The 27,967-nt window shown below is 43.8% G+C and overlaps 3 protein-coding genes across 6 annotated transcripts; 1 reads left to right on the top strand and 2 right to left on the bottom strand.

The window, feature by feature from the left end:
* The first annotated feature begins 1,461 nt into the window (after positions 1–1,461).
* Positions 1,462–6,640, top strand: fam98b (family with sequence similarity 98 member B). The gene is given in 9 exon segments (XM_019872498.1): positions 1,462–1,680; positions 1,793–1,941; positions 2,439–2,552; positions 3,084–3,259; positions 3,360–3,440; positions 4,165–4,281; positions 4,787–4,954; positions 5,357–5,385; positions 5,387–6,640. Coding segments are annotated over 9 exon segments (987 nt in total). The 5' UTR covers positions 1,462–1,642; the 3' UTR covers positions 5,502–6,640.
* ptpn21 (protein tyrosine phosphatase non-receptor type 21) lies at positions 6,487–21,614 on the bottom strand. Of its 4 annotated transcripts, none has more exons than XM_019872492.1 (20): positions 21,251–21,614; positions 20,066–20,360; positions 19,430–19,599; positions 19,118–19,215; positions 17,502–17,569; positions 17,340–17,410; positions 16,325–16,412; positions 16,150–16,238; positions 15,854–15,941; positions 15,553–15,632; positions 15,304–15,411; positions 14,215–14,275; positions 13,669–13,750; positions 12,081–13,597; positions 11,225–11,365; positions 9,894–10,112; positions 8,623–8,751; positions 7,814–8,048; positions 7,583–7,743; positions 6,487–7,282 (listed from the first exon to the last, which is right to left on the bottom strand). In XM_019872492.1, exons 2-20 carry the CDS (start codon positions 20,243–20,245, stop codon positions 7,154–7,156), a joined length of 3,714 nt encoding a protein of 1,237 aa, XP_019728051.1. In that variant the 5' UTR covers positions 20,246–20,360; positions 21,251–21,614; the 3' UTR covers positions 6,487–7,153. The 4 variants fall into 4 exon arrangements, with proteins under 4 accessions (XP_019728051.1, XP_019728050.1, XP_019728052.1 ...); XM_019872491.1 differs by having other exon boundaries at positions 13,669–13,753; positions 21,251–21,613; XM_019872493.1 differs by lacking the exon at positions 15,304–15,411 and having other exon boundaries at positions 13,669–13,753; positions 21,251–21,609.
* Positions 21,615–21,892: 278 nt separating this feature from the next.
* spata7 (spermatogenesis associated 7) lies at positions 21,893–27,550 on the bottom strand. The gene is made up of 12 exons (XM_019872497.1): positions 27,303–27,550; positions 26,960–27,022; positions 26,789–26,878; positions 26,640–26,687; positions 26,372–26,475; positions 25,621–26,087; positions 25,500–25,545; positions 24,651–24,766; positions 24,548–24,586; positions 24,389–24,466; positions 23,893–23,950; positions 21,893–23,773 (listed from the first exon to the last, which is right to left on the bottom strand). Exons 1-12 carry the CDS (start codon positions 27,343–27,345, stop codon positions 23,222–23,224), a joined length of 1,704 nt encoding a protein of 567 aa, XP_019728056.1. The 5' UTR covers positions 27,346–27,550; the 3' UTR covers positions 21,893–23,221.
* Positions 27,551–27,967: the final 417 nt, after the last annotated feature.

Here is a 27,967-nt window from a genome sequence, read left to right as displayed (position 1 = left end):
AACGTTGGGAATGCATACAAATGTACATTGTTGACATTGTGTAAAATGATGACCAAAAAAAAAAAGAATTCCTTCAGCGCATTGTTTTAAAAAGACTAACGTAAAACGGTTAACTTTTCACAGCAGTTTTTTGGGAGTGTTTTTGTTCGGGTTCTCCAACAACGCTTCGGTGCACTGATTCTACTCGATGTATGCTTTTTTGACATCTTACAGCGCTTGATGTAACATTTATGTGATTAGTTCTGAAATAGTGGAAGACATTTTTGTGTTTTTTGGAAAAACTTGCAGTATAAATGGTACTATTAACGATTCTGTAAACACTGCCTGTTCATTTTTTCCCCTTTCTTTCCTTGTGCATATTCTTATGTTAATTTAATTTTCTTAGTGCCATCCTGACGACCTCAAAAACGACAACGACGACAAAAGAAGTGCCTCATGTCCATTTTAGTCTCCCATCAGTTTAACATCTGTCTGTTCTGGTTATATCGGTATCCTATTATTTTGTTGATTTGAGAATACCAAGTATGCGATGTAAAATTGATAGTCCCAATAACTCCCACGGCATAGTTGTATTTTCTTTATACAGATGTAGCTTGTTACTTTTCATAAATATATAATGTAAATAGGCATACATATGTTTGTAACTGTTTTTATGTTACATCATACACTTGTAATTTGACATATCAAATAACATTATCATAATAAAATTGTGAGTTTGAACTCTTGCCTGTGCATATCTATCTTCTAATTTTCCTTTCGGCGTTTCCCTCAAGGGGTCGCCACATCCTGTGCATATTTTTTAATTGTATTTAATTCAGTAAAGGCACAAATGATCCAATAATAAAAGAAATGTAAGTGAAGCCTTTTATTCCCCTTAGTATAACTAGATAGCAACACTAACATGTTGCATGTACTGTGCACACAATATCTTTACACATTCATATCAGTCATGTTTAGCAATAAAAAAGACTTTTCTACATAGGCAATTGCTTTACATTCACTTAAAAATTATTATTATTATCCTTATATAACTACTTGTATGTATGATTTTAAGGGCCTTTTTAAAATTTAAGCACTATTTTTTTGTAGTTAGTACTGAATTAGAAGATATAACAAAACGTTTTACGTTCTGGAAATTAGTTTGAAAATAATTAAACCAAACGATACAAACATTTGGTTTTATCTTGTATTATTTGCTTGTTTTATTTTTTTATGGACATGTATGTACAGTAGCTGATATAATAAAACCAGGTTTCACAATATGTCCGCCCGCAATCAGCTGGGATAGTCTCCAGCAACTCCCCGCGACCCTGTTCAGAATAAGCGGTGTTGAAAATGGATCGATGGATGAAAAAGGTGTCTTTGAGTTACACCATCTCCTGCAGATATTAACTATCGACCGATATATCCAAAGTGAACATCGACAAATGGCTGTGGTGTCTTCAGTATAGGCGGAACAAATCTCAAGAGCTTGTTTCTGATCGGTCAATAAACACTACCGGACCAGCATGCTAACACGCACGATGTCTGTGTCGTTTGGAATACTGTACATGGAATTTGAATAAATGTACACGTTCCCCCTCATAAACACACTCGTACTCAAACACTGTCATGTTGTGATTGTTAAACCACAGAGTAAGCAATGGAGTTTGACATTTTGGACTGTTTGGAGCAACTCGGGTAAGTCGATAACCCAGTAGATAGCATGTTAACGAATTGCTTTACATTGTCGGCCTCGTGCCATATTAACTTCGACTATAACTCTTAAATGTCTGTTCAAAATATTTCTCAGCTATGACGGTCCCCTGAAGAAGGAGGCTGCGTTGCTCCAAGCCGCGCAGGGTGGCCTGACGTCGGCTGAGTATGTGGACTTGTGCCGGTGGTTGGTGTCCCGTTTGAAGCCACTCTGTGACCTGGAGGAGACCATCGCTCCGGGTCCAGGTGAACCCAAAATGACAAAACAATCCGGGGCTTGTTGTACCCTTTCTATGGGTCAGCGCTCCCAGAAGAGCTTGTGGTTGCCATGCGACCATACAGGAAGTAGCCGGCGGCCTTTTTCCCCAATAGTGCGCTACAGCCCTGCAAAATGTGCTTGTGTTCCTGTTTGTCGCAGTCACTTACTGCACTTTGCTAAATTCATCTGGATCTATGGTTGGTTCCCAGCAATTGCACACACTTTCACGGCTGCTGAAAAAGTGGTACTTGGCGGCCACACAGCCTTCTCGCTTATGGCTGGCTGCCTCGGTGGCGGATCTTTGGGCTCATTTTCCTGCGGCCCGCCTTTGTGGTGCACTGAAAATGCACTTTTGGACCCAAAAAATGTTGTGACTAAATTTTCAATGCCTCTCTCAGTCAGATAATTGATGCATCTACTCAAGTACGTTCTACTTCCCACCACTGCATTGAAATGTTTATATGAAAGCCATGTCTCCCCGCAGAGGACTTGGACAGCCTGGAGGTGAACATAAGGGGCTTGCTGAAGGAGCTTTGCTGCCCGTATGAAATGTCCGTTATACTGAAGGGAGACACTAAAGACCATCTGAAGTTTGTCTGTAAGTCACCGCACAAGCTCAAAACGCAGCTGGAAGACCTAAAATCTGATGAACCTGAAGTGGTCATGAGAAGATTTTTGGCACATTGGTCTGTCTTGCCTGCTCAGTACAATATAGCTTTGCCCGAGGCGGACAATGTATGACGTACACCTTGCTGCGTTCTGTAATCCAACCCACTAAGCATTTGCATTACCAAGTCTCCTGTCATACTTATTGCAGTAATTCATCTTTTTTTCACCTAAAACAGGTTAAAGGTGTAGTTTGTCGTTTTCAAGCTGCTAGCAAGATTTGAATCTAGCCTCATTTCACAGTTTATTGTTATTGTTATGTGTTTTAAAAGAAGGCAAATAAAATATAGGTGAGGCCAGAGTGGGATGATTTTTCGAAGGATCGTAATATTTTATACAATATAATATTACATTATTCTAGTTGTATGATATAATATATATTATTTAAGTTCCGTTGTGTTTTAGATGTTATACTCAACCAAGCTGATTGCCAACCACGCGTTCTGTGTTTTTTTTCGTGTAGTGTTTTTAAGCTCCGAACTTCAGGCGGCGCAGATTGCCACCAGCAAACGAGGAGGCCTTTGGGGACAAAACGCGGGCAAAGCGTCTCTGGAGCTGCGGCAAATCTGCCAGATCGTGAACGTTCCGCTGCGTGAGGGACAGGATGCTGCCGATGTGCTCTCTCTAGTCCAAAAGAAGGTGAGGCTCACTAATTTCCTCGTTGCTGTGTTTGAAATGGTTAAAAAAAAAAAAAACGCCAAAAAACGTCATTCAACTGAGGTGGAACATGTGACTGCAGGTGGATACACTTGTTGGAAATTTTCCGAATGGCGTAGTGGGAAAGCCCGCGTTGAAGAAAGCTCTCAGCAGTGAACAGTGGGTACGTGATGATGATGATGATGATGATGATGATGATGTTTCCATATTGAAGCATTCAGGCAGAAAGTTTCCAATGTCCAAACTTTGGACAATTTCTTATTTTTTTCTTAAATTGATACTATTGGTCAGTCCCCTTGTGGTCTTTTATTTATTTGTATTTATTTTTAAAAATAAATTATTAACTCATTCAGTACCAGCCAATTCTGGACCAAGTCTGAAAAGACGTTTAAAAACGTCTTTGGGAGTGAATGAGTTAATTAATGTCAAGTACTGAAAATTGCTGGAGAGCGCCTCTCTTATCTCTGTTGGACACTAAAACTCTCTCAAACTCTTTTTTTTTTTAACTTCAATCCTCAACTACAGAGTGAGTTTTTTGTTTTGTTTTGTTTATTTTTTGCTCGCATGTTCATTTATTCCAAATGAAAAAAAAATGACAAAATCATTAAAATCTCTTTCTTTAAAATGATGTGACATCAGTTTTGTGGATCTGAAGTCCTCGTGGTATCGCTTATTCATTGGTCTGACAAAAAGTATCAAACATCCCTACTGTCAACAAACGGATACACGACACGAACTGCGTTTTTTTGTTCTCCGTTGCCGTTGTGCTCGCTCAATATGTCCCGTTTTAAAATGTGTTTGAATGATTTTAAACGTTTTCTCAAGGGCTTACAGACTGATGTATGTCCGGCGTGACTGACGGTTTCCGCTTGCGTGTCCTCCTACAGGAGAAGCTCCGCAGCATGAACGCGCTCATGTCGTCAGAGTACGAGTGCCGGCGCAGGATGCTCATCAAGCGGCTGGATGTCACCATTCAATCGTTCGGCTGGTCCGACAGGGCCAAGGCACGTTTCGTCCTTTTAGCTGCAGGAACAACCGCCAAAGCCCCCGAAAGTGATGCAGTGTACAGTTCAACCGACACAATGTGGGAAAGCGTACTTCAAAAAGCGTCCTCGTGACAGATAATTGGTTCATCTTGATTGTTGGTATTATTCTCTTAATGGGGGGGAAAAAAAAAACCTCAAATGCTCACCACATGAATTGAAACGGACAATTCATTTGCGGCTAATTAACCAATAAAAAAATTTCTCGTCAACAGTTATCTTCAGAAAAAGAATTAAAAATGTTTCATCTTAGTATTGACATCAGGAATCTTTACAAAAAGCCACGTTTTCTGTTTGTGGTAATTTTTATTATTATTATTTTTTTTAGCTTTGCCACAATCCTATTGGAGGAACCATGACCGATATTTATTTTATACATTTCTTTTGGAATGTCATATTTTCCATTTGTGTCGATGATTTGAATGTCTTATTTTTATATTTCGTGATTTTTCTGATGTGTATTCAGGCGAGGGTGGACAGCATGGCTCAGGCGTACCAGCCCAAGAGACACGCGTTGAGGGCCGAGGCCACGGTGGACGCCGCGGCCCTGCTGGCCGCCAGAGAGGACGTCTGCTACGTGGTCAAGACGAGCAGCGGCGCCAGCAGGGAGAACACCGCCTGCGCCGTCAACAAGGTACGTGCAAGACGTCGCCACATCTTCTTCAGTGGATCAAATCTAGTCCGTTTTAGTTATGTTCAGCTAAATACAAGAGTATACAAATAGGTAAGAACTACAGTTTTTTTTTTTAATTTGTCATTTTTATTTTAAAAGGTTATGGACAGTCAACCACATGCATTCAATCTTTCGCTGTTTTTTTCCCCATAAATTTTGGATTGTATTTTATCCCATTTTATTTCCCGAAAATAATAAAAAAGAGACTGTGTCCCCGGTGAACAAGGTGTGCTCAATCTACTTAAAGAAAAAAAAAAGCGATTAATTTTTTTTTTTAAATTCAATTAAAAAAAAAAAAAAAACAGAACTAAAGTCCGCGTAATAAAACAACCCTCTCATTTGCCACTTGCACGTGTTCATCAGATCCAAATGGGAAGAGTTCCCGACAGAGGCGGGTGGAGGTGGGGGTGGTGGATGGGGAGGGGGAAAAGGAGGAGGAGGAGGTTGGCGTGGTGGGAGGCACAACCACGGGGGGCACGGTGGAAAGCGCGGACGGTACCAGTATTGATTTGATTTTTATTCTTTCTCACGACTCGACAAAACTTTGCAATAAATTGAACAGAAAAAGCTCAGTCTGTCGTTGGCTATGCAGCTGAACAGTCACTTCTTGTACATCAACCTCAGTAACTTTCCATGTTTTTAATGAATATCGTATTCCTTTTCTAAACTTGAAGTAAAAGGACACTCACTACCCCTCAAATAGTGGGCACGCCATTATGCCAAGACGCCATGCTCACCAAGCACGGCATCCACTTGAGGTCCACTGCACACCGGGCGGTGAACAAATTAGTCTGTGGCCCCCTGCACTTGCACACCAGGCAGCCCAAGTGACCCTGGCACATATTCTGATTTGGATACAATTCCAATATTGTGTAACCAATTTACAAAACGGAAAAACTGTGACCCCTGGTGTTCACATTGAGAAATGTTTTATGGCGCATCATATTTTATTGAACCGCAAACTCCGCGGCTCGACCGTTAAAGAGAAAGTGGATTGCTCCGGCAACTGTTGCTACCGTATATTTTAATACAAAAACAATGGTTATGAAATAATGAATTAAATGTGGGTATTTGAGAGTCTTTTGGCAATGATGGTTGACAGCGCTTGTTCTCTCGATTATCCCCCCCCATTAAATCATCGGATGGCTTTGCGGTTGACCTGTTTTATTTGGTAGACTTTTTTGTTTTGTTTTTAAGCGTGTTGTCTAGATCAGGGGTCACCAACGTAGTGCCCACAGGTACCAGGTAGCCCCCCCCAAGGACCACAAGTTGACCTGTTCTAAAAAAATAACTGGACATTGTGATTTCCTCGGAAATTTGTCGAAGTCTTCATTTGAAATTGTAAACAATGGTAGATGTGTAGAAAAAAAGTGTTCCATGTGGTATTTATGTTTTCTAAATATTGTGAAAAAGCATGTACATGATCAGTGTCTTCACATAAATGAATATCATACCCGTCTGCTGTTGAGTGAATAATCACCGCCTGGCCACAATTGCTGAACATTTTCACATGTTTATTCGAGTCAGATTTTTTTTTTATGCTCTTATTTAAACATTTCAGAGGCACACCATTTAGTTTGTGCATCATATATAGACTTTATACAGTTTGTACAGTAAACACAAATCTTACATTGTGTACATTATCAACAAAAACATGAACATGGACAAAACGGCCACAAAAAAGAAACCCTAAGACTCGGTCAGTGTTCGAAAAACAAAAATCTGAAACCCTGAAATTTAGAAGGATTTTAAGTCACATGCGGTGTCGTGCATGCGTCTTCTGACCTTCTTGTTGTAGTTCAGCACACACATACACAAAAGCCACGCAAACATTTTGTTTCACCGCAATCACACTGTCCATCGTTAAAAAAAAAATAGTCTGCAGGCACTTGATCAAATGTTTAAATAAAAGAACTTTCAAGTTTATAAAGAATCCTTTGTGGCTGCGTCATTTTCCTTCATTTGTCACCTTCTGCTCGCTTTGTCACGAAGTCGCGTTGGTCGTCATAGTTTTGACGCAGCTTGAGCGCTACAGCAGAGTACTGTTAAAAAGTGCTTTACCCAGCAAGAATCAATGTAAAACAAAACAAAACACTATAATACTGTTTAGGAGAGTTGTGGGTCAGCCTTGTAGGAGCACACGGCATATTTTCGGGGTTCTCAGATGAGGCGGGAGTTGCGGAGGTACTGGACGAGCACCTTGTAGATGAAGGTGTACTGGGACAAGGTCTGGACCATCATCATCCTCTGCTGGCGTAGCTTCATCAAAACAGTTTTGATGTCCAGCATCTGCGGGGTGAGAAATGGAAACGATGGAAGACGTAAGGAAAGGGTCCAGCTACTCAATACAAAACAACGTTAAACCCCCCCAACCCCCCAAGCTAAATAACATGCTAACTTTTTCGGGAGACAAGCAAAATGACCCATGTTTCATAAAACAATGACGCGTGAACATGTGAGCAGCACTTCTTGAGCACCTTGACAAAAAAATAACGGCATAAATAGTCATCGCAATACTGAAGGGAACAAAGAAAAAAAAAAAAGTCACAATTGGATTCCTCGTGTGAACGTCTCCGATCATACGTTTACCTCGTTGTGTTCCAGGCAGGCGATCATGATCTCGGAGAGGATGACCACGCCGCTGCGCCCCACTCCGGCGCTGCAGTGCACCAGTACGGGCAGGTTGCTGTTCTTTGGCTCACTAATGCTGTTGGTGTGCCTCCGCACCGACTGGATCTCCTCCAGGTAGGCTGGAAACACCGCGACACCCACGTTAGGCCTCCAAAAGTCATCGCCAAAGTCCGAAGCAAAACGACTCACTGAGGAAGCCTTTGAAATCATCGGGACAGCCGTGGTCTGGCCAGTCTGTGTACTGCAGGTGCCACACGGTGCGCTCCTGGCCCGACAGTAGGTGTTTGATCTTCAGGCCCGTCGTGGCGTAGCAGCCCGACTCGGTGCGGAAGCGCGTCGTGATCTTGAAGCGGCCGTACGTCACCGTGTTGTGCCGCGAGCCGAGACGAGGCCAATAGCGGAAGCTCTTCTCTCGCCCGCTCTCCTGCGCAAGACGGGAGACGAGCGCTTTTAACACGCCGCGGGAAGGAAGAGCCAGCGTCGGGTGTGCAATGTCACACACACTCCCTTAGGCGCAAGGGCCCGTCCCACCTCAGTTTGAGCTTTCATACTAGCTCTGAAGGCAGAAAATTTGTGGCCTGACTTCTCCCCCTCTTAGAAAAAGGCAGAAAAATGCTGCAGCGCTCCCAACTCTTACGGATTGTTTGTATTTTGTTCAGGAAATCACTAAACGCTACATTCCGCCCGCAACACCGATTCTAACAGCTATTCTTTTTTTTTTAAATCAGTGATCACATTAAAAACAAAAACAGCTTGTGAACAATTTTGATCCAATGTTTAAACAACACGTCACAGTTCTGGCATTGGCTCGTTGTAGCGTCATGATATTTTTGAATCATTTGTCTTTATTTTGATCCTCGATGGAATAATTCAGTCTTCAGGTAATCGATTTTAAAAAGACGTGATACGTAAATCTGCCAGGTGGAGTATAGAACAAGCGAGGGGGGTGGGGGAGGCTTCAGAAGACAGTGGGAAAGGGGGCTGCTCAAACAACGCACCTCTTCGGCGGTAACCATGGCGATAATGGCGACACCTTGCTCCCACACCATCTGCCAAAAGTCCTGGCATGTGTTGGAAAGAGGCCCCTGGCTGGCGATGTAGTTCCACTCGTGTCCTCCTATGTTGATCTGCCGAGACATAAGACAAACACTTCCTCTTTCAAAAGCAAAACAAAACATACAAAAACAACACAAGTTACAGGAAAACCTGTTCGACCACAAGCCTCCCGACACTCACTCGCGTTGCAGGATGCTGTGCATTTTTCTGGACGCTTGTGTTACTTGTTCTGACATATAAACACTCATCGGCCACCCAAAGAGTGTTTTGACAAGTCATCAAGTTTCACCGCCCTGCTCCGCCCTCCCACGATGACAAATGTAATTGTTACACAATTTAGCATCGCCTACCGATCTCGTTTGCGTGACTGAAATTTGGTCGCAATCAGATAAAACCTCTTGGACAAGTTCATGAAAATAAAGAACAGGGCCCTAAAATAGAAGTTTCACTGCCTTTTTAGTCATGAGTCCTTCAAACTTTTTTTTTTCTTTTTTTTTTTTGTGGGTCTTCAAATTTCATAATGTAAAGTGAACCTGGCTTCCAGTGCTGAATTTCCAAAATCTCGGTGGAGTAGTCCATCTTTGACTAGCACCTAGAAATTGCCATACTCCCCCCTCCCAAAACAAAAAAACCCACCCAAAAACGGAAAGACTACAAAATGTCCGTCTTCAAACCAAAATGGCTGACTTCCACTGTTATTCCGTGTACGGATTCTTGAGACACTATTGCGGGCATTTGTCATTTTGCTCAGTCAAACTGGACACAACATCAACTCTAAAGTGGCCGCAAAGCTAAAACAGCAAACTTCCTGTGTCTTTTCTGGCAGGGCTTCTTGAGATTTGTTTTTTGTGGGCATAAGGATGGACATGACAGCCATATTTTGTGCTGCCAAGCAAAACTGTCCAAAAGCACTTCGTTTACAAAATCTCTTATCTGGCCTGTTTAAGGACACCCGCAAAAGGTCCAAAATGAGCCAAAAATGGGCGCTCCAAACTTTGTCTTTTCGAGCAAGGGGTGTTGAGATGTTTTTGTGGGTCTGCTCCTGATAGACATGCCCGCCAAATTTCGTGTTCCTAAGTGAAACTGGTGTCACGGGCTAGATTTTCAAAACCATTGCAAGGGAAGACGATTTTTGAGGCAAACGGATACGGTGTGAGTCAAACCTTTGATTCTTGTCTCGCTTTGGCTCTCAGTGGAGTGCGCGAGCTCTTACTTTAATGTGCGACGCGTTGATGTAGCCCGTGTTGTTCTCTTTGGTGGGCACCAGCTCCACTCGGGTGTCGTCGTAGGGCAGCACGTCCTGGAAGCGGTTCTTGTCGGCGCTCTCGGCCATCTGGGCGACTGTGCAATCGGCCGCCGAACGACACTTAGGGATGCTCTCGTACTCCTTCAGCAGCTCGCCCATCTCCATGTGCTGCTCCAGGAATTTGCACTGAAACAGGATTGGTGATTTCGTTTAGTTTAGTTTTAAACCATTTTTCAGTATGTCGTGTCAAAAGCTATTGTAACTGAAAACGCATCCAAACTGGACTGGATTTTAGTTGTCAACAACAATGAATCAATGGAATATCAACACAGAGTCTGAATAGTCTTAACACGACCGATGATATAACGTAGAACAGTCCTTTGGAACCTTCAAAGTCAAGTCCGACAATTTACGGTTCTACAAAAATATGACTCAAAAGGACAACACGATTTGGGACGACCATCATCGTTTGTGACAACACATTTTGTGAGATTTGAGGTTGGAGCAAACAGTGAGCCCCCTCAAATTGCAGTTCTGTATACACCAGCCTCCATTGTTTGCTGTTTTTCATGCTCAGGCCTAAGCAACAAATTTATTACTTGTTAGGTGTAATTCATTGACGGTGATTTTTTTCTTTTGGTCTGTCATAGCAGATGTCCTGCGGTGTTGGTGGTTCTTGAATGCACTTTATCCAGTGCGCACCATCAAAAGCAACATTGAAATAATGGTTTTGCTTCTTTACTGGTGGAGTCTAATTTGCTGTTCCAAATTGCCTGTATTCTCCTGTTTTAACTGTTCACGCAACATGGGTTCATGATTGCGTACGTAGCATTGATGATCCTCTCCATTTTGGCATCGATGCACAGGTACCGTTTAGCGAGGGTGTCGACCATTCACATTCTTTTCCTATTTACAGTTGTCGATAGATAATCTAGCTATTGTTAGCTAGCTAGCGGGGGGAACGTTCTGTCTGGGGCAACGACTTTCATTTGTTGCCGTGCATGACTGAGTGAGAGAGGTCGGTAACAAACTAACGACAGAGGTGTTGATGATCGGCTAGCTAACTATTCACGCGGCGCACACGTTCATCCGCTTCCGAGCATATCGCTGAAATGAACCCGCTTGCCTCGACAAGAAGCACTCAGACTCCCCCTTATTGTGAAATCCAATTTACAGCAATGAATTCACCCACACCGTGTACTGTTTAAGCTTCATCCAGGTGAACTTGGCTAACCAGTTTCACTCGAAACAAGTCAAGTGGCTGCTAAGTTTCACAAAGTGTTCAGATTCATCCTTACCCTTTCGTCATTGGAGTCTCGTTCAGGCTCGTCCTTTGCTTCGCTCTGCACCGGGTGCCTGGACATCGACAGGCCGTTGAGATGGGCCACCTTGAGCGCCCCCATCTTCCTCACGTCCGACCGCACGCTCTTCTTCATGCCCTGGCGTGGCAAAACGAGTACATGCAGGGTTATGTTGAGGTGGACTCTGTATGATTCTCACAGCCGGCGAAGCGTAGTTCGCTCCGAGGGTGGAGACAACAGCGTCCCGCTGAGAGCATCTCCGGTGAAATGTCACCCAGCCGGTTTCCTGACGTACTTCTAAATTGAGTGTCATACCACGGCAGCTGAAGTAAGCTGATGTCACGCTGATACAATGCTGAAGGCTTGTTGGGATTTAATGGGCCCGGGAGGAAGGGCAATTGACGGCGCATATGAGGTTATATGGATGATAATGGGTCAAATGGACACGTCACAGCATTGAATATAGCGAGGTGGGGTCCAAAAAAAGAGGAAAATACATCGATGCAGATAGATGTCTGACTGAAGTGATTTTCACAATGCTACTTTCTGCAAAATTGGAGCATTACAGGTGCCACACTAGCCGCTACTGTCAAATACAGTCGAAAACCAAGGTTTGACTGTATGACATAAACACTACTTGTCCAAGGGCAGGAGAAGTGTCTGGGGTTCAACTTGATACCCCCCCCCCACAGACAACTCACCTACGTTTGTACGTACGATACAAACTCTGAAGCCAACAAATGAATGGGTTGACTCCAAAACTCCAAATTACATCGGTGCAGTGGCTCAGAAACACCTGCCTTGATAGGCTGCGTGAAAGGGGCTCAAAATGTAAACGTCAGAAACGACTCACCGGAGGAGGTAAACCTTCGATGATCTTCTTGGCCTGAGGCACATCAGACACGGGTCTGTTCTTCAAGTCCTTCTTGGACTTGTGCTTGGCCTCGCCGCTCAGATCTCCCTCTGAGACCGAGGGCATGATTCTGCGTTGTCGCTCCTCGCGCAGGTGCAGAGGCACAGCTTCGTGGATCAGAGGATGAGCCTTGTAGGCGAGGGCGGAGGCCAGCGAGGGGTCCAGAGACGAGCCGATGGGATAAGCAGGCGGGGGCTCAAGGGGAGTCTGTTGTTGAGGAGCCGTGAAGACGTGCTGCGGAGACCCCTCCGGAATGATGGCGGCGATCGCTTCGTGGGAGAGCGGCGTGTGGCGCCCTGCGTCTTCTTCAAACTCCTCCTCATCGCCACTGCTGTGCACCAGCATGGTGGCGTCAGAGAGGGATTTCTTGTGTCCGTACTGCACGTCGTCCTTGGTGTCGCTCCCGTCTTCCGTCTTGACACGCTCCAAAAACACATTGAGTTGGGAACCCCGCGAGCAAACTCCGCGCGGGGCCGGGGGAGGCGAGGCAGCCTCGGCCGCCGAAGGTGACACGTGCCGGTCTTTCAGTCGCATCCCTTCGAGGCTCTGCGCCAGTCCGGCTATCTCGATGGAGTTGCGCTTCTGGGCGTGGAAAGGTGGTCTCTGCGCCGGCCCGCTCAAAAGAGGCTCGGAGACCTCTTGCAGAGAATGAGCCACAGGCGAGCTGTCCTCCTGGAACGTCTGGACCGAGTGGTGCACGCGACGCGTGATGATCAGGTCCGGGTTGCTGCTGCTGACGTAGAGGTGACGCGACAGGTCTGGCGTGCTGTTGGCGGGCCGCGGGTGAGCATACGGGTACGGCGGAGGCGGTCTGTACACCTGCGTCCTCATGATGTTGGGGGCTGGGTACTCTTGGGCTTGTTGGAGCTGGACGTTGGTGAGCTCTGGGACGCTGACGGCTCCCACCACGGGTCTCCTCTCGATTGGGTAAGCGTGGTACGGCGACGGGCTGTGGAAGCTGGAGCCCACGTGGAAGGGATAGTGGTGGTGGTGGTGGTGGTGCTGGGCGGTGCCGCCGTGCTCCCCTCGGATCTCGGGCTGACTGTAAACAAGAGGGTCTGGCCTGCTGTAAGCGTACGAGTTCCCGATGTTCAGGTTCCTCATTGAGTGACTTTGCCGATGCTCCTGAGACAAAAGCATCCCCCCGCCGCCTCGGCTCTTCTGCCGCATCACCGTCTCGTAATCTGGAGTGGCGCGGTAGGAAGGCGGGATGAGGGCGCTGTGGCGGTGAGAGGGCACGTAGTCAGGCCGGGTGATGTCGCTGGTGATTGAAGGGTTCGAGGACATGGGTGAGGGCTGGAGGTAGTGCTGGGGGTTGGTCAGGGAGCTGGTGCTGTGGGCGCTGTACACGCTGCCGTTCCGCAAGCGCCCCCCGCTGCTGTACTCCATAGGTGGGCAGTCCAGGCTGGTCTGGGAGTGGTAGTAGTAACCATTCTGGCTGTTCATATACAGGTTGTCTATGACAAAGCAACATGTCCGGGGGATGAGCACCGCTGATGACCGCTGACGCAACAAAGCTTAAAGTTACCTTGCGATGACGTGTAGGGCTCCGTGAAGTGGCCGTTGTAGTGCATTTGTGGCGGGGGCATCATGAAGCCCTGAGGCTTTGTCTGCTGTTCAGGAAGGAAACAAAAATGAATGACTTAGTTTTCTCGTGATGTTTACATTTCAGCAACTAACTTGGTTAGCTAGTCCATGCTCTAGGTTGCTCAGTGTACACTCTGTGGATGAAGCTGACTATCTTAATTCTGAATAAAAGCCTCCAAAACGCAAGATGCAAGAAATTGACACTTCTTTGTCACTTTTTGGATGCTAGTTGGCACCTTTCAAACTAAAGCTGATGAAATGATTTGATGTGACAAATGTAGTTCTGTTAAAAAATAAATAAATAAACAACACACTAATCAGTGATGTAGGCTCGGTTCACTGTTTAAAACACATGGCGCGGAATGATGTCGGAGATTAAGTCACAATGTTGATGTACTGTATCACAACACCCATGGAATTACTTTTATCCAATCAAATTGCTTGGCGGGAATAAACATTTGAATAAATAAGTGCGCACTGAACTCACCAGGGACAATCTTGTTGACGATCGACGTCTGACCGGGTTGACGACTGTGGACTGTGTTTGTCTGGTGAGAAAACAAGCCAGTCAACTCCCCCCAAAAAAAAAACCAAAAACATGGTACTTAAAAGGTCCCTGAAAAGCCTGAAATCCATTTTTACTAGAATACATTATATGCAGTCCCGATTTTAGGAGTGAACACAATAATGGTCGACTCGTCGCAAGTCACAGCTTTGTGATATTTCCTTTATGAAGTAGCTGTCAAGATAACGACGCAAGGAGGAAAACTACTCTTAACTCATTCACTGCCAGCCCTTGCATTTAACATACATCACCGACAGCTGTCAATGGCAGTGAATGAGTTTTAAGAATCAAATATTCGATTCATTGCAGCCACCTCATAAGAATTAGGGACATAACAATCTCTGAATCGGAAATAATAAATTCAATGACATAAATCATTGCCAATGTGTGGAGGGTAAAAAGTTCTCACAAACAAACAAACAAAAATTTAAACTAGGGGTTCATGGATTGATCAGTCGGGCTCAGCAGCAATTTCCTGAATTTTGGTGGGTGGGGAAGAAATCGACGATCGGTCGGTCCCTTAAAATAAAACAGATCTTCACAGATTTCATCTCCCTTCGCGGAGGTCTGAAAAAGTCAGCAACTGTCCTCTTCTGCTGCGAGATGACTAATAAATCGTCATATTTTTATTTGTAGAACAACATCTTGTGCACTTTAAACAACCTGTTTGTACAGTTTCACAGGTATCGTTTAATGTTTTACAATAAAACAAGATTGGAACATTGAAGGTGTATGCTGTTGGGTTATGGAAGAAAAAAATTGGGATCAGCAGGTCAAGACTTTTTCAAAATAAGGGCTTGGCCAGAAAATTGTGATCAGTGCAGCCTTAGTTAAAGCAGCTTTCAGTATACTGTGTGTGCCATAACCACAATAACATTGAACTGATAGTTCAATGAATGTCTCTGACAGTGCATGACAAATGAGTAGCTTAGCAAAGAAAATACTGTGGTCCTAATAATTAGCTTCTGTGTTTGTTGGTTGTACTTGTTTTTGGCGAACTGCGCTGCTCACCCCTTATTTGAAGGCGGAGAGGGACGAGAGAGCATTGGAAAACGAGGAAAGGCTAGAGTGAGGAGGGACTTCTGGGAGCCCACAGGAGGCATGGGGGCACACTCCTCCCTGAGGAGGAGGGGAGGGGGTGGGGGGTGGAGGGCGTAGGGGTAGGAGGAGGTCAGAAGTGAGTCTTCCAAGAATCAGGAGTGGCGCTCGACAGACAAGCGACAAAAGAGGCAGGAAGAGGGCGAGACGTGTGAAACTTACAGGCTGCTCTTGTTGAGCTTATAAAACTTGAGTCGGGCCAGACACATGCGATACACGTATTTGGAAGTTTCCATGTCTTCCTGCGATACAAAACAAGGGGAAGTGAAAAAAAAAAAAAAAAAGACAAGACACAGAGAGAAGATTGCAGCTTGCATTCCTACAAACAGACTTTCAGATGATGCGATGTGACTTTAATGGCCTATAGACCCAGACAACAACAGCATGTTGTTCTGACTGGCTGAACCTAATTCCACTGAGAGAGCAATGTCGAGAAGGGGGGGTGAGAGGGAGAGAGACTTACGGTCTGGAACTGGACACTCTCCTCTCTGTTGAGAAACTCCAAGGCAAAGAAAGACCTGTTGTGACTCATGTTGTTAATTTCATTCCACCTACACGGCCAATTTAAGCAAAAAGAAAGGAGTCATTGCATGATGTCATTGCAGTCACAGCAAAATGCTCAATAGCAACGACACGCAAGGGAGAGCGGGTCTAGCATTCGTGTCGCTAAAGAGTGAGACAATGTTTACGGAGCAGTCAGTCTCTGTGACTTGGTTCCTTTCAGGCCAAATGTAGGCGCAAGAGAACCGCATGGATTACCTGAACAAATGAAGAGGCCTGCCATTTTTGTGTTTGACAAAGATGCCATCGAGGCAGGAGCCCAAAGTCACATCCGTGCCCGTGTTGTCCTGTTTACGCAACGTGAGAAAAGCAACTCCTTTTATAAACAGATTTGACATTTTACGGCCCGCATTGGAAGCCAGCTAGAACCGACCTTGGCTTGATAGCTCTCGTGGCCGTAGCCTTCCATTTTCTCCACTTCTTGCATGTACAACATCTCGGCCTCTGGGGACGACAAACCCCTGAGAACGACACAAGCCAATAATTTCAATAACGCGCGCGCAGCAGTGTGTCCTTAAGTATTCACACTGGACAGTGTTGGTCTGGTTAACTCATTCAGTACCAGCCAATTGTAGACCAAGTCTGAAAAGACGTTTTTGGGAGTGAATGAGTTTCAAAGGAAACATATGAAAACGTGAATTTCCATCTTGTAAGCAAATAGTTGGGTCTCTCATCAAGTGTAGGCAGGCACATCCTTGAATTGTCAAGTAAGTTGTCGACACATGGCGGGTATTTGTGTTTGGCCATCGCGCATATGCAGACTGTATCGTATCAAGTGATGCCTCCGTGAGAGAAAATGATTTTATTGCCTTTACGCGCGCTCACTTTTCTCTCCACACTCTGCAAGTAGAAATCACCAGTCGAAAAGCCGCACTTGCCATTGAACCCGCGGTGCAAGGCCGGCGGCGTAAACAGTTGCTCACTTGCATGAGACCCAAAACACTGTCCGGTGTTAACAAAACAAGAAACGTATGCTAGTCTTGTTCCTTGGCAAGAGAACGTCACAGACAAGCTTTAGGGTCATGTTGGAACAGTTTTAAAGTGTGGGGAGGAAAAAAAAAAAAAACAACCTAAGGCTCCTTGAAAGCCAAATGTGGTGGTGACGTTTGCTCAGTCAAGTCTGGACCGAGATCGCTTGAAGAGGCGGTCTTGGCCCGTTTGCAACAGAACGCTGTCACGGTTGAGTGGACTGCAAGCTAGATTACAGTCACTGTTGTGTTTATCGGCACTTTTTCACTCGCTAGTCCATAAACAAATCTTCCTGTTTACATTCTTCAGATCAATAAGAGAGGAGAGCGACATGTGGTTTGTTGTGAGGCATTTGAGTTCGTTTGAATGAATCAACTGATGAAAACAGGGTCGACTGGCCGTACGCCAAGGTGGCTCACCTGTAAGACTGATAGAGAAGAGCCACTTTCTGAGTGGCCTCCTCCAGCACTCGCTCATCCTGGATCCAGTCCTGCAATGACAAAGCCCCAACGGTGCAAAGTGATTTCCCGAAAATGTCTTTTCTTCGCGTGGGTGCAGCAGGAAATAGGGAAAGTGCTTACGATAGGGAAGAGCGCAAACTTCTGAAGAAACTCCTGGGAATCGTAGCGATTGAAGTCTCCAAAGTCAGCTTGTAAAATGGAGAGAAACATCCATCAAGAAAAAAGTCCACAATGTGTATTTGCCAAACGTAAAGCTTGCATTTGAGAAAGGTGTCCAGTCATTTGATTTTCCTTTCACATGCAAACGTGTCAATCGGTGTCAACGCATCTGCTGAAGCTTCAGTCGGACTCCTGGCAACATTCGCAACTATGTTCACTATCCTCGGCATCAGCAATGCTCTAAAACACACCCTTCACTCCAGTGCCCCTGTTGTGGACCCCAGATGGGAGATTGTCCATTTCATTTTGGCACAATGTGACTATTTTCTTTTTTTTTTTGATGAATTTAATTAGCAGTAGTGGAAGCAGACAAAAATATAGAAATGGTGAAGGTCTTTGAGGTCCAAAAGTGATCTCAGAGGCTCTGCTATGCTAAAATGCAGGCACACAAGCAGTAGGGACCAATATAACTTCACCAGCAGTGTTTGAGATTCTTCTGGCTGGCCAAAAGGTTGGTAGGATATGTCACAGCTTTGGGCTCAGGGTACACATTTACAAGTCACTGTGTGTGTGTTGAATATGAATTTAAAGTCGAACAACAATATTACCAGTAAATTCAAATTTTATGAAGAAATGTAGCTATCAAAAAAAAAAAACATCACAAACAAACAGTATTTTTTCTAGGAAAAAAAAACCCCAAACAAAACCATCAAAAGATAGAGTGTCAGTCAAGGAAGATGCAGCCTGCTACAAAGAGAGAACGGGGGCAAGAATAAAGATAAAAAATGGGGATATACTGACGCTCCAGTTTACTTTAGTGCATACGCCGCTCGTGTAATTTTTACCTCCAGATCTGCAATTTCACCCACGGGTATATATGAAAATTATAAATATGCTTCAGTATTGCTGTAACACATGAAATCCATTTGTGTGACCTCTCACTTTGCTCATGTCCTATTTGATAACGTGGAGACTCATGATAAAAATAAAGCGGGCAATTTGTGTACATCTTTGTTTTGGGAATAAATTTAGCCGGTGCGGCTTTTGGTCAGATGCCATTTGTAGTCCAGAAATGACAGTATGTGTGTTGGTGCTGCTGTTTTAGTTGGCTAAAGAGTGCAAATGGGCTCAGTCGTTAAATGTTTTATGATCCAACAGCGAACACTGAAATCTATGAACAGATTTAAGTATACAGGAAGTGAATTACTTTTCTGGGGGTAGGTGTTTATTTTTTTAATGTGGCAGATGTAACAACTAGTAAAGTAACTGGTGTCTGCGCAAGGTGTCTGTCTACCAAAAGGACAGACAATATTTTTAAGTATGGCATATAATTACTAAACACGTCTTTAAATGTGCTTGTACAGGTAGTGACGTCTTCTTAAATACCTGCTCTTCTCTGCAACAGCGCCGACAAACACCCCAGGCTACTATGCGAGAACTACTTTCATGGGGCGTTGTTGTCATTGCGTCTTATGGGTAATCACTATTTGTCGTGCTCGTAATTCCTTTGTCTGAGACAGCAGGAGATGAAACCAATTGCACAATAGCAGACGCATGCAAAAAAACATTCACGCTACCTTGTACGGCAAGGCTAGCCAAGCGGATGGCTTGTTCTAAAGTGCACGAGATGCGGCCCTCCAGCACATCCTTCTTCAACTGTAGATAATACTGATATCTGTGAAAACAGACATGGTCCTTTTAGTACACCAATGGACAAGTGGTCACAAAGGAAATGGTATGGTGTTGACTGCGACTGCTAGCTGCAATATTGTTGTTTCCTTGACCTTTACAAATTCTGCTATATTACCTAGTGGGGTTTGTCAGCATTCAGACAATATCGAAGTCATCTTTTTTTAAATCTGTTTTGGACTAAAACAAAACATTGTTACCTTGTGATCTCCTGCTGCAGCTGGGCGACACTAGGGATGTAGAACACCACTCCGAAGTAGACAGTAGGCTCCACGCCATACTTGTCCAGCTGCTTCTTCAGTGGCTTCTCCAAGTCAATCCACCTCTGCTGGTTCTGCTTGTTCAGGTACCATAGACTGAAGAATGTAATCTAGTGCATGGAGAAAGTAGAAATATCACATGGCACATAAAGGTAAGCATTACAGAAAGCAATTTCAACCTCTGGTTTGGAAACAGTGAAAACAGTGGCCAGTTTTTGTGCCACTTCAGGTTGTATATTTCCTGACAAATTCAGGCGGTTTCTGAATCGTACAACTTCAGAGATGAATGTTCGCCAGCAAATTTGCTGTATGACTTTTTTTTTCCTGATAATGATGTTCGGTTCCAAATGATAAAACTCAAAAGTGTGTTCTTCGCAACCACTTTGACCAGTTTGTTTGCTGGTTTCCTGAAAGTACGATTGTAGAGCTTTATTTTTCCACAACAATTTTAGACCGTTTCTGAATTGTACGACACATTTTTCAATCACTTCTCACTTAGGTGCAACAATACTCCTTGTACATAACAAACCTAATATGGGCAACGAACAAGCCAAACCCTGTCTATTGCTGACATACCTCTCTTAACTCCAATCTCTGGGCGACTGCCTCCAAACATTCCTGGCCCGTGCTCTCCACTGACAGTGTGAACTCCACAAACTCGCCATTGAGTTGCTGGATGCGAGTGACCAGGCAGCTCTTGCTGGAAACGGTGTACCTTCTCGTGCGCTTGAGCTTCAAGCCGAAAGGCAAGGGCATGATTCACGCCGGTGCAGATCCTTCGTGACTAGTCCTTGCAAATGACTGGCCTCGTTGTCAGTTCTAATAAAACCTCATGAATGGTAGAAGTCACGGGGCTCATTGTCAAGCAAACCTGAAAAGGTGACAAAAGATATACCATTAATGGATAACGATGCGAGCAATGCTTTGCTCAGCAACATATATAAATATAAACATTGTGTTGTGTTTTGGGGTGATTATCGTGGCGCAAAACTTCACAGTGTCATCCTGAGTGCTTTCTCAAACATCATCACCTTCCTCAAATAAAGATCCAAGTGAATGTTTCATTTTTTTTTTCGGAAAACTAGGAAACCAAATATTGATTCTGAGAAGATATTTATGGCAAATACATCAATTTTTATCCAAGTATTGCTTCTGCCATTATTTTAAGGTGACGATAATATGATTCACTTATTTATGTACACAACGTGGTCAGATTATTAAAAACGCCCCTCAGTATGTAATTACTTGGTCTGACTTTGTAGTTATACCTATGTAATTAACAATTGCTAAAAGCAAAGGGGAGACTGCGCAGGTGTACATGCAATTTAGCCAAAAGTTTGACATATTGGTTTACAAATCAAATAATTAGATAAAAAGTGGAAATGACTTAAAATGGTTCCATTGGACAATTTGGATCTGAATATAGCAGTGATTCAACCTGCAGTCATTAGTCGGATCCAAGCACTAAATCCCTGCCCGCTTCAATTTAGCCGAGGTTCGAATGAACTTTACGCCAAACTTCGCTTCGACCCCTCTGAAAGGCAACTACTGCTGATTTAGCATTAAGCGCACCATAAGATCATAAAATCAAAACAACCGTCCCGGTACTTAATGTCGTCTCGATACTCGCCTGCCAAAGTATTTACACGAAGAAACATCACGTTTGGCTCGAGCTTGCTAACATACTCCCAGCAAATAGACGACACCCGGGAGTAGCTGACGTCGCCGGTAAATATTTTGGCCGCAGCCCCTTGACGTTACCGTTGAGCCGCAGGGAGAGTTTAAAGGTCCGATGAGGGCTTGAGTCCAAGCGGTAGTTCCACCATTAAACACTTGCTATTTTTATTTAACAATTTCAAATAACTACATTAAATGGCGAATGTGTACGTTCCTGGGTGAAGGCGAAAGTATCCCTCTTCGTCCTGCATCACTCAGGTTCCAAGCGTGTTTTGCTTCCTGGGATTGGAGGCGCAACAAGTGTCTTCATCCGCGGATCTACAACTTTTGTATTTGTGTTTTATTACTCGATAAAAGTCCAACAAAGACATGCAGTATACTTAAAACAATTTGGGTTGTAAAAAAAAAAGACACCATGGCTTAAATTCGTCGACGAGATCTGAAAAACATGTATTAGCGGCACCGTCGCGGAGGGATACACGGATATTTTCGGGGGAGCCGTGACCTCAGACAGCTGGAATGCCGAGTGGTGAGAATTGTCCAAATGGGACAGCTGCCTGGACCGGCTGGCCGCTGACCTCCATGTTTACCTTCCACCTCGGCTGACAGCACTTATCGCGCACGCTAAACATCGCATTGTGCAACAGTACCGACGTTTGTTTGCAAAATAGCCACCGCAGTCACGCTCCCTTTCCGCCCAATAATAGGTCGTGCAAATATTAAGTACTGTCGAAATATTTATTGCAAATTGAAAAAGACACTGTGGGGACTCACTGAATCTCTCGAAAAAACAAACTCAGCAGCAGATTCTTACAACACAACTCATTTCACGTCACATAAAACACTTAAAAAAACAGCCTGTGTAAAATATAGCAAACTATATCTCTTGAACAACACACGTTAACAGATAACGCGTAAATCACAGCATCAGCGGATTACACAAGACTCGGCCTCTCATATTGTTACCTTCCCAAAATATGTCTTTTTTTTTTTACTTTCTTTTTTTTCCCCTTAAACTAACACTCTCCTCGAGATTCTGGGCGCCTCTGCAAAAATAGCTTACATCCTCAGCTGAACAGATCATGCCAAAATAAAAATACACAGCACATTTTAATCACAGATGGTTTTATGTGTCCCGACAGTAAACGTATTTTTGACGCTTAAATAAAACTTTCCTTTTTTTCCTTAGCAACTCAGGTTTTTTTTAGATATTTTCTTTTGATGTTGTTTTGAAGCATCATCTATACAGTAAAGCGTGCACACTATGCATGTCACCATGTGTTGTTATTTATACCTTTGACATTTCAGGAAAAAAAAAAATCTGTTTCTGAACCTAACCCTGAATTCATGTTACCAAATATATTCCTATATTTCATATGATTATGATGAAAACATGAGGTGCTAGAGATAAATCTAGTTTACTTTCATCTCTGATTAAAAAAAAAAAAATAGAAACAGTTGTTGGCCAGTGATATTAATTATTAATGAACAGGGCATATTCAGTATTTGGTTCTTTTTTTGTTTGTGTGTCTTGGGTGTTAAAACTTACCAGCCTGGCCCATCTTTCTGGCATTACCTGACACATAGGTGTCGTCCCGTCTCTGTTACTGCTCCGTTACCACGTTCAAAGATGAAAAATTGATGAAAAATTGCTGTCGTGGTACACCCGCCTGACTTCGGCCCAAGCAGCATGGGTTCATTTCCCTCTCAGTGGCGATGTGAATGTGAGTACAAATGGTCGCCTGTGTCTGCATGTGCCCTGTGACTGACTGGCGACCACTGCAGGGTAGTTTGTCTTTCATCCAAAGTCAGCTGGGATAGGCTGCAGCTCCCGTGACTGTGAACGGGATAAGCTCTGTTGAAAATGTCAGGTGGATTTCATTGCAACCATTAGACAACATCTAATTGTATGATATCTGGATTGCTGTGTTAGATCACAGTTGCCACAAAATCCCGCCCTTTTCTGGGTTCTGTGTGAAAAGAAAATGGCTCTAATGCAGCAAAGTTGAAGCATCTCGGTCTTGAAGAGGCTTTAAAGTTCAGTCTGTCCAACATTCAAAAGTCGTCATCGCTAACTGAAGCCAGTGTATTTATTTGGTGCTCACTGGAAGAGTCCAAGTTGTCACCTTTAGGGTCTTTATCGACACGCAGCGACTCCGAAAACCTTCTTTCCAAGTCTTGAAGCTCTTTGGATTTTCCTTGAGCGGCTGACTCAGCTTGGACCTGAAGGAGCTCCTCCTGTTTGGCATCATCGTCCGTCACGACCGCTTGGTAGTCTTCATCCTTTTCTTCATTACTACTAACATACTCGCTTGTGCCCTCTTCCGTCTTTTCGTTCGGTGTCAGAAGAGAACTTTGTTCAGGAGACCAAAGCGGCGTGGAGCTCAACACGGGCTCCGGGGAGTGCTCAGGAGAATTGTTGCCTTTGCTCACGTGACCAAAGAAGTTGTTGTCTACTTCGGGTTTCACCCGCTCCAGGGCCGATTCGGGCATCACAAGAAGGGACTCGAGCAGGTCTTTTTTCCCAAGCTCTTCGTTGTAAGAGGACGGAGCGGAAGGCTCGTCCAGGTTGTTGCGCAGGATGTCCAGAAGGTGGCGCATTTTAGCCTAAAACAACACAGACCATGACTCATTGGCATTACCCCCCCCCCCCCAAAGACTATCCTCAATGTTTCTGACTATATATCACAACCAGGTTCCCCATTCTGCACCCCATGCATACTCACTTCATCCAGACGTTGCAGATTCATATCAATATGCCGCTGTATCACCCGGTTGAGGACCCTTGAAGGAGACGCGGACATATAATACCCCGCAGCCTGATACCATCACGTACGCGAGCCAACCTAAAGTGATTGTTAACCCAATAATGGAAAAAGTGCCCCAGTCCGAAAAGACATGACGTCAAAGCCTAGGTTCCCCCGTCACGTCGCGTTCCTCGCACTCTTGTCCATGTCAAAGGACTCCTCCATCTTGGGAGCATAATTCAAATGTTTTTGAAATCAAAACAGGAACAAGTAGTCCGCATGGTATGTTTTGTATTATAAGTTCCCAAATGCCTTGAAGGTACTGCTAACCATTTTTTAAAATCTGGAATCGATTTCCAGCTATTTCTGCTTTTTGAGCCCACTCTAAGATCTCACAAGATACTGAAATATGACAATGACTACACTGACCGTAGAACAGGAAATGACTTGACATTTTACTGAGAACACCCCTCACCTGTCAGAGACTGATCCCCTGGACAAGATGTCTTCTGTTACATCGTTAATAAATTCAAGATACATTAATTCTTCATCCCTGTCAAAGAAGAGATTCTTGTTCTTTCAAAATATTCTACGATTGATTTTTATGCATGAGGGGTTATGGAAACAAACTTACTCTGCACTTGGAGACATGTTTCCCCCCTCGAAGGAGAACCTAGAAGAAAGTATCCCTTTCATAAAGCATATAGAGTCATGTGTCATTTCGTACACGATTTTACCTGGTGGAATAGTCGAAGGGATCATAGTCTTGGTTTTTGTTTGTTTGTTGTTTAGGCATTATTGAATATGTGCCGGTGTGGTCGCCCTCAGCCAACTGCTGCTCTTTCTTGAGTTCCTGGGACAAAGAGCGACATTCAAGATTGTGTTATATTTACTGCGATTTTACAGTGACGATAAAACAGCAGCACAACCCTGTGTAAATGTCGGGGGGGGGGGGTGATATTAAAAATGACACCAGGACAAATGGACATTTTTTTCCGCCCATTAATATCGCCGAAGTAATCTGTAAAAACTCAATTGGATTTTTGGGGTGAGAGAGGAAATAAAAACAAACTGAAATGTGTTTGCACAAGTGTTGACATTCTCTCATAGTTGCGGATGTGGCTGTGTTTCGTATTAACCAATCATGTTGAAATTCATGTTAAATGGGCATCACCTCACACGTGCCAACATTTAACGTGCCTCTGATTAACGCCAAATAAGGTTCTAGATGGTCTAGTAGGATTTTTTTCCCCTAATTTCTATATATTTTTTCCTACACCTAACATGAGTTTGAAGGTGATTAATGGTACACAGACAACTCCACGGTTACAAGAGGGTGTGCAAACTTGTGCAACAACATTACATCCTTTATTTTTACTTCTCCTGTCTCAAAGATAGATACATTTCCAAAAACGTTGCGTGTGTTGTAGGACACATTAATAGTGAGGTATTTTTTATTGACTTGGTGTCACTTTTTAAAAAATAAATACCTGGCATTTAAGCAGGGGTGTGTAGCCTTTGTAAGTCAATAATTATGTGTTTATACAGTATGTATTAATGGTCAAACATTTCAATTGCAAAATTACCTGAGGTGGCTCATCCAACTCCAGTGTGTGCTGCACAGTTGTGGCTCTACATGAAGGAGGTAAAACAACAATATAAATCAATCTTAACGACATAATTGAGATGAGACATTGCGGTGTGTACCGTTTCTCCAATTTCAAGTCGTCGCTATCCTGAACCGGATGGGCGCCCCCCGGTGCTCGATAGTAGCGATAACTTGACAGGTATGAGCTCTTTTCCGACTTTAGCATCTTTGGCGTGAAAGGCTTATCTTGGGTGAAGCGCTGCGAATGTTTCTCCAGCAAGTCGCCGCTGTACGTCTTCTGCACAGGATCACGAAATGCCTTGAGGAAGTTCGGTTCACTCGAGGCGTACAGGTAACTAGCCGCTGGCCGCCCGTGGGATGTCGGCTCCTGGCTTCGGAACTTGAGTTCTGCGGCGGAATGAGGGCGATGATGATGATGATGATGATGATGATGATTCTTTGGGGTAGCTTTAGTTGGAGAGGGGACCTCCTTTGTGTGAAAGGAGCTGCTAAATCCAGGGGTGGAGCGCATGGAGTTTCTTGAGCACAGATAGGGCCTGTATTCAGACTGCATAGAACATCGACTCTGAAAAAGAAAAAAAAAACGTGGTAATTGGGCTCAGCTCTGCTGCAAACGACGACACACTCAGGAAATGATCACCCCACCCAGTTTAGCATCAAACAGCAGACCCAAGTGTTTTTGTAACATGGTTAAAATGATATCTGATGGCTTAGATGGCTTGGTGGGTAACACGGCTGAATTTGGTTGTATGTTGAAACAAATAAGCATTACTTTTATTGAATTAAAGATGTTCTGTTGAATCGTCTTCCATTATAATTGTAACTACTGAAAAAGTTCCAGTGGCTTACGTGTGCTGAGTAACATGAGGCTCTGCTGTTCCTGTGCGAGAGCGAATGTGCTGACTGGGGACGGCCTTCTTTCTTCAGACGCTCCTGTCTCATCCGGTCGCTGTCTGTTTTTGCACATGGAACCATTTCGGAATATCGCATCAGCAAGCAGATTCTCGCACACAGCATGACATATATGGCTCCTTTAAATTGTCAAACGTGCCCTGTGAGTGGATGCTTTTATACGATGAATGTGAGTGTTGAGGTAAACTGTGATGGTGTTACTTACACTTCACACTCTGCTTAAGGCTTTTGGGTGCTGAGGTGTCAATAAGAGCTGCAAGAAAACACAAGAAAATGTCACTTGTTTCACAGACAGTGAGAGTGACACAATCATTCTTTCACCATTGTGTTCTTTGACTATTTCTAAAAACTCACATTGTGCTGAATAAATCCTTTTGTAGTGAGACATCATGTGATCTGTAATCAGAGCTTGGGCCCACCTGCTGGAGGAGTGAGGACTAAATGCTGAAAAAAATACGGCAGGAAGAAACAGTTCTCAAAATCAACAAATGATAGCTTAAAATTTTAATAATTAGCAATACTTACGGCTGCTTTTCAATGCCTGACTTCTAATGTTAAGGCTGGACCCGGGACCACATAATACACTCCCTAAAATAGAAAAATAATAATTTTAATCCTGATTAGGGGTCAATATTAAAACTATCTAAGCATCTGTTTTCTACACTGTCTGCCTTTATTTGTCTTACTGGTCGCCAGCGAATGCGTGGCATACATTAATTAGCATTTCGGGTATTTTGTTAGTTTTACATGCCCATTTTATTTTATTCAAAAAGCATATGGATTATAAACATTATCTCTACACTATATTATCCAAAAACTATATTTGCCACACACAAACCTAATGCTAACGTTAAGCAGCGTTACGTACTTCTTCTCGACTCCATGTCAATGCTATCCTCAGCGTATCCCATTTTCGCCAGAACTATTCCCAAACCGCAACGGCCAAGCCTCAATGCATCTAGAAAGTAGAACACCGTTTATTGTTGACATTTTATCGAGGTGAGCAAATGAATAATGACAATGTGAAGCTAGCTTCTTAAGGCAGTTGGCGGAGGATTGCAAAGCTTCACCGTCGCCATGTCGGTTGCTAAGAATGACTACGTCACTTCGTGACTCGCGCATGCGTATACGAATAACAGAGAAGCCGGAAGTTCAACACGGGTGACGGCTGACGCAAATTCTGGAACGTTTCCATGATTTGAAACACGTTTGTTTTAAAGCGAAATTGGATTGCGTCGACAACAGACGTAGGGTCATATACTGAGCTGAACATATATACTTATAAAAAAAATACTAATTATTCAATAATAATAAGAGCCTTTACAGCAGTTCCCACATCCCTTGAGCCTACTGGCCAAATGAGAAAGCTAGATGAGAAAGCTAATAGTGCAAATCTACTTGGCTATATGATTGCAAAACTGTCTTTTAATTATTATTATTATTTATTATTTTTATTTTTTTTTTGCGAAACACCTTATCAAATATCCTTCACACAAATATGGGTACAAAAAAATAACATCTTCCTTGTTGTCT

The sequence above is a fragment of the Hippocampus comes genome, unplaced genomic scaffold (genome assembly GCF_001891065.2).
Source record: "Hippocampus comes isolate QL1 unplaced genomic scaffold, H_comes_QL1_v1.1 scaffold92, whole genome shotgun sequence".
NCBI classification, from domain to species: Eukaryota; Metazoa; Chordata; class Actinopteri; order Syngnathiformes; family Syngnathidae; genus Hippocampus; species Hippocampus comes.
The sequence above is the reverse complement of the archived record's forward strand: the minus strand, read 5'-3'. Positions and strand labels throughout refer to the sequence as shown.

Bases quoted from the DNA above. Each gene is read 5' to 3' on its own strand.
- spata7 (XM_019872497.1), bottom strand. From the start codon at position 27,345: ATGGGATACGCTGAGGATAGCATTGACATGGAGTCGAGAAGAA. The intron at 27,023-27,302 runs GTACGTAACGCT...TTTCTATTTTAG, and splicing joins TGACATGGAGTCGAGAAGAA to GGAGTGTATTATGTGGTCCC. The intron at 26,688-26,788 runs GTGAGTTTTTAG...GTTTTCTTGCAG, and splicing joins AAGGATTTATTCAGCACAAT to CTCTTATTGACACCTCAGCA.
- ptpn21 (XM_019872491.1), bottom strand. From the start codon at position 20,245: ATGCCCTTGCCTTTCGGCTTGAAGCTCAAGCGCACGAGAAGGTACACC. The intron at 17,411-17,501 runs GTAAGCACTTTC...TTGTCATTGCAG, and splicing joins AGTTTGCGCTCTTCCCTATC to GACTGGATCCAGGATGAGCG. The intron at 7,744-7,813 runs GTGAGTCGTTTT...CGGTGTTTCCAG, and splicing joins TGATTTCAAAGGCTTCCTCA to CCTACCTGGAGGAGATCCAG.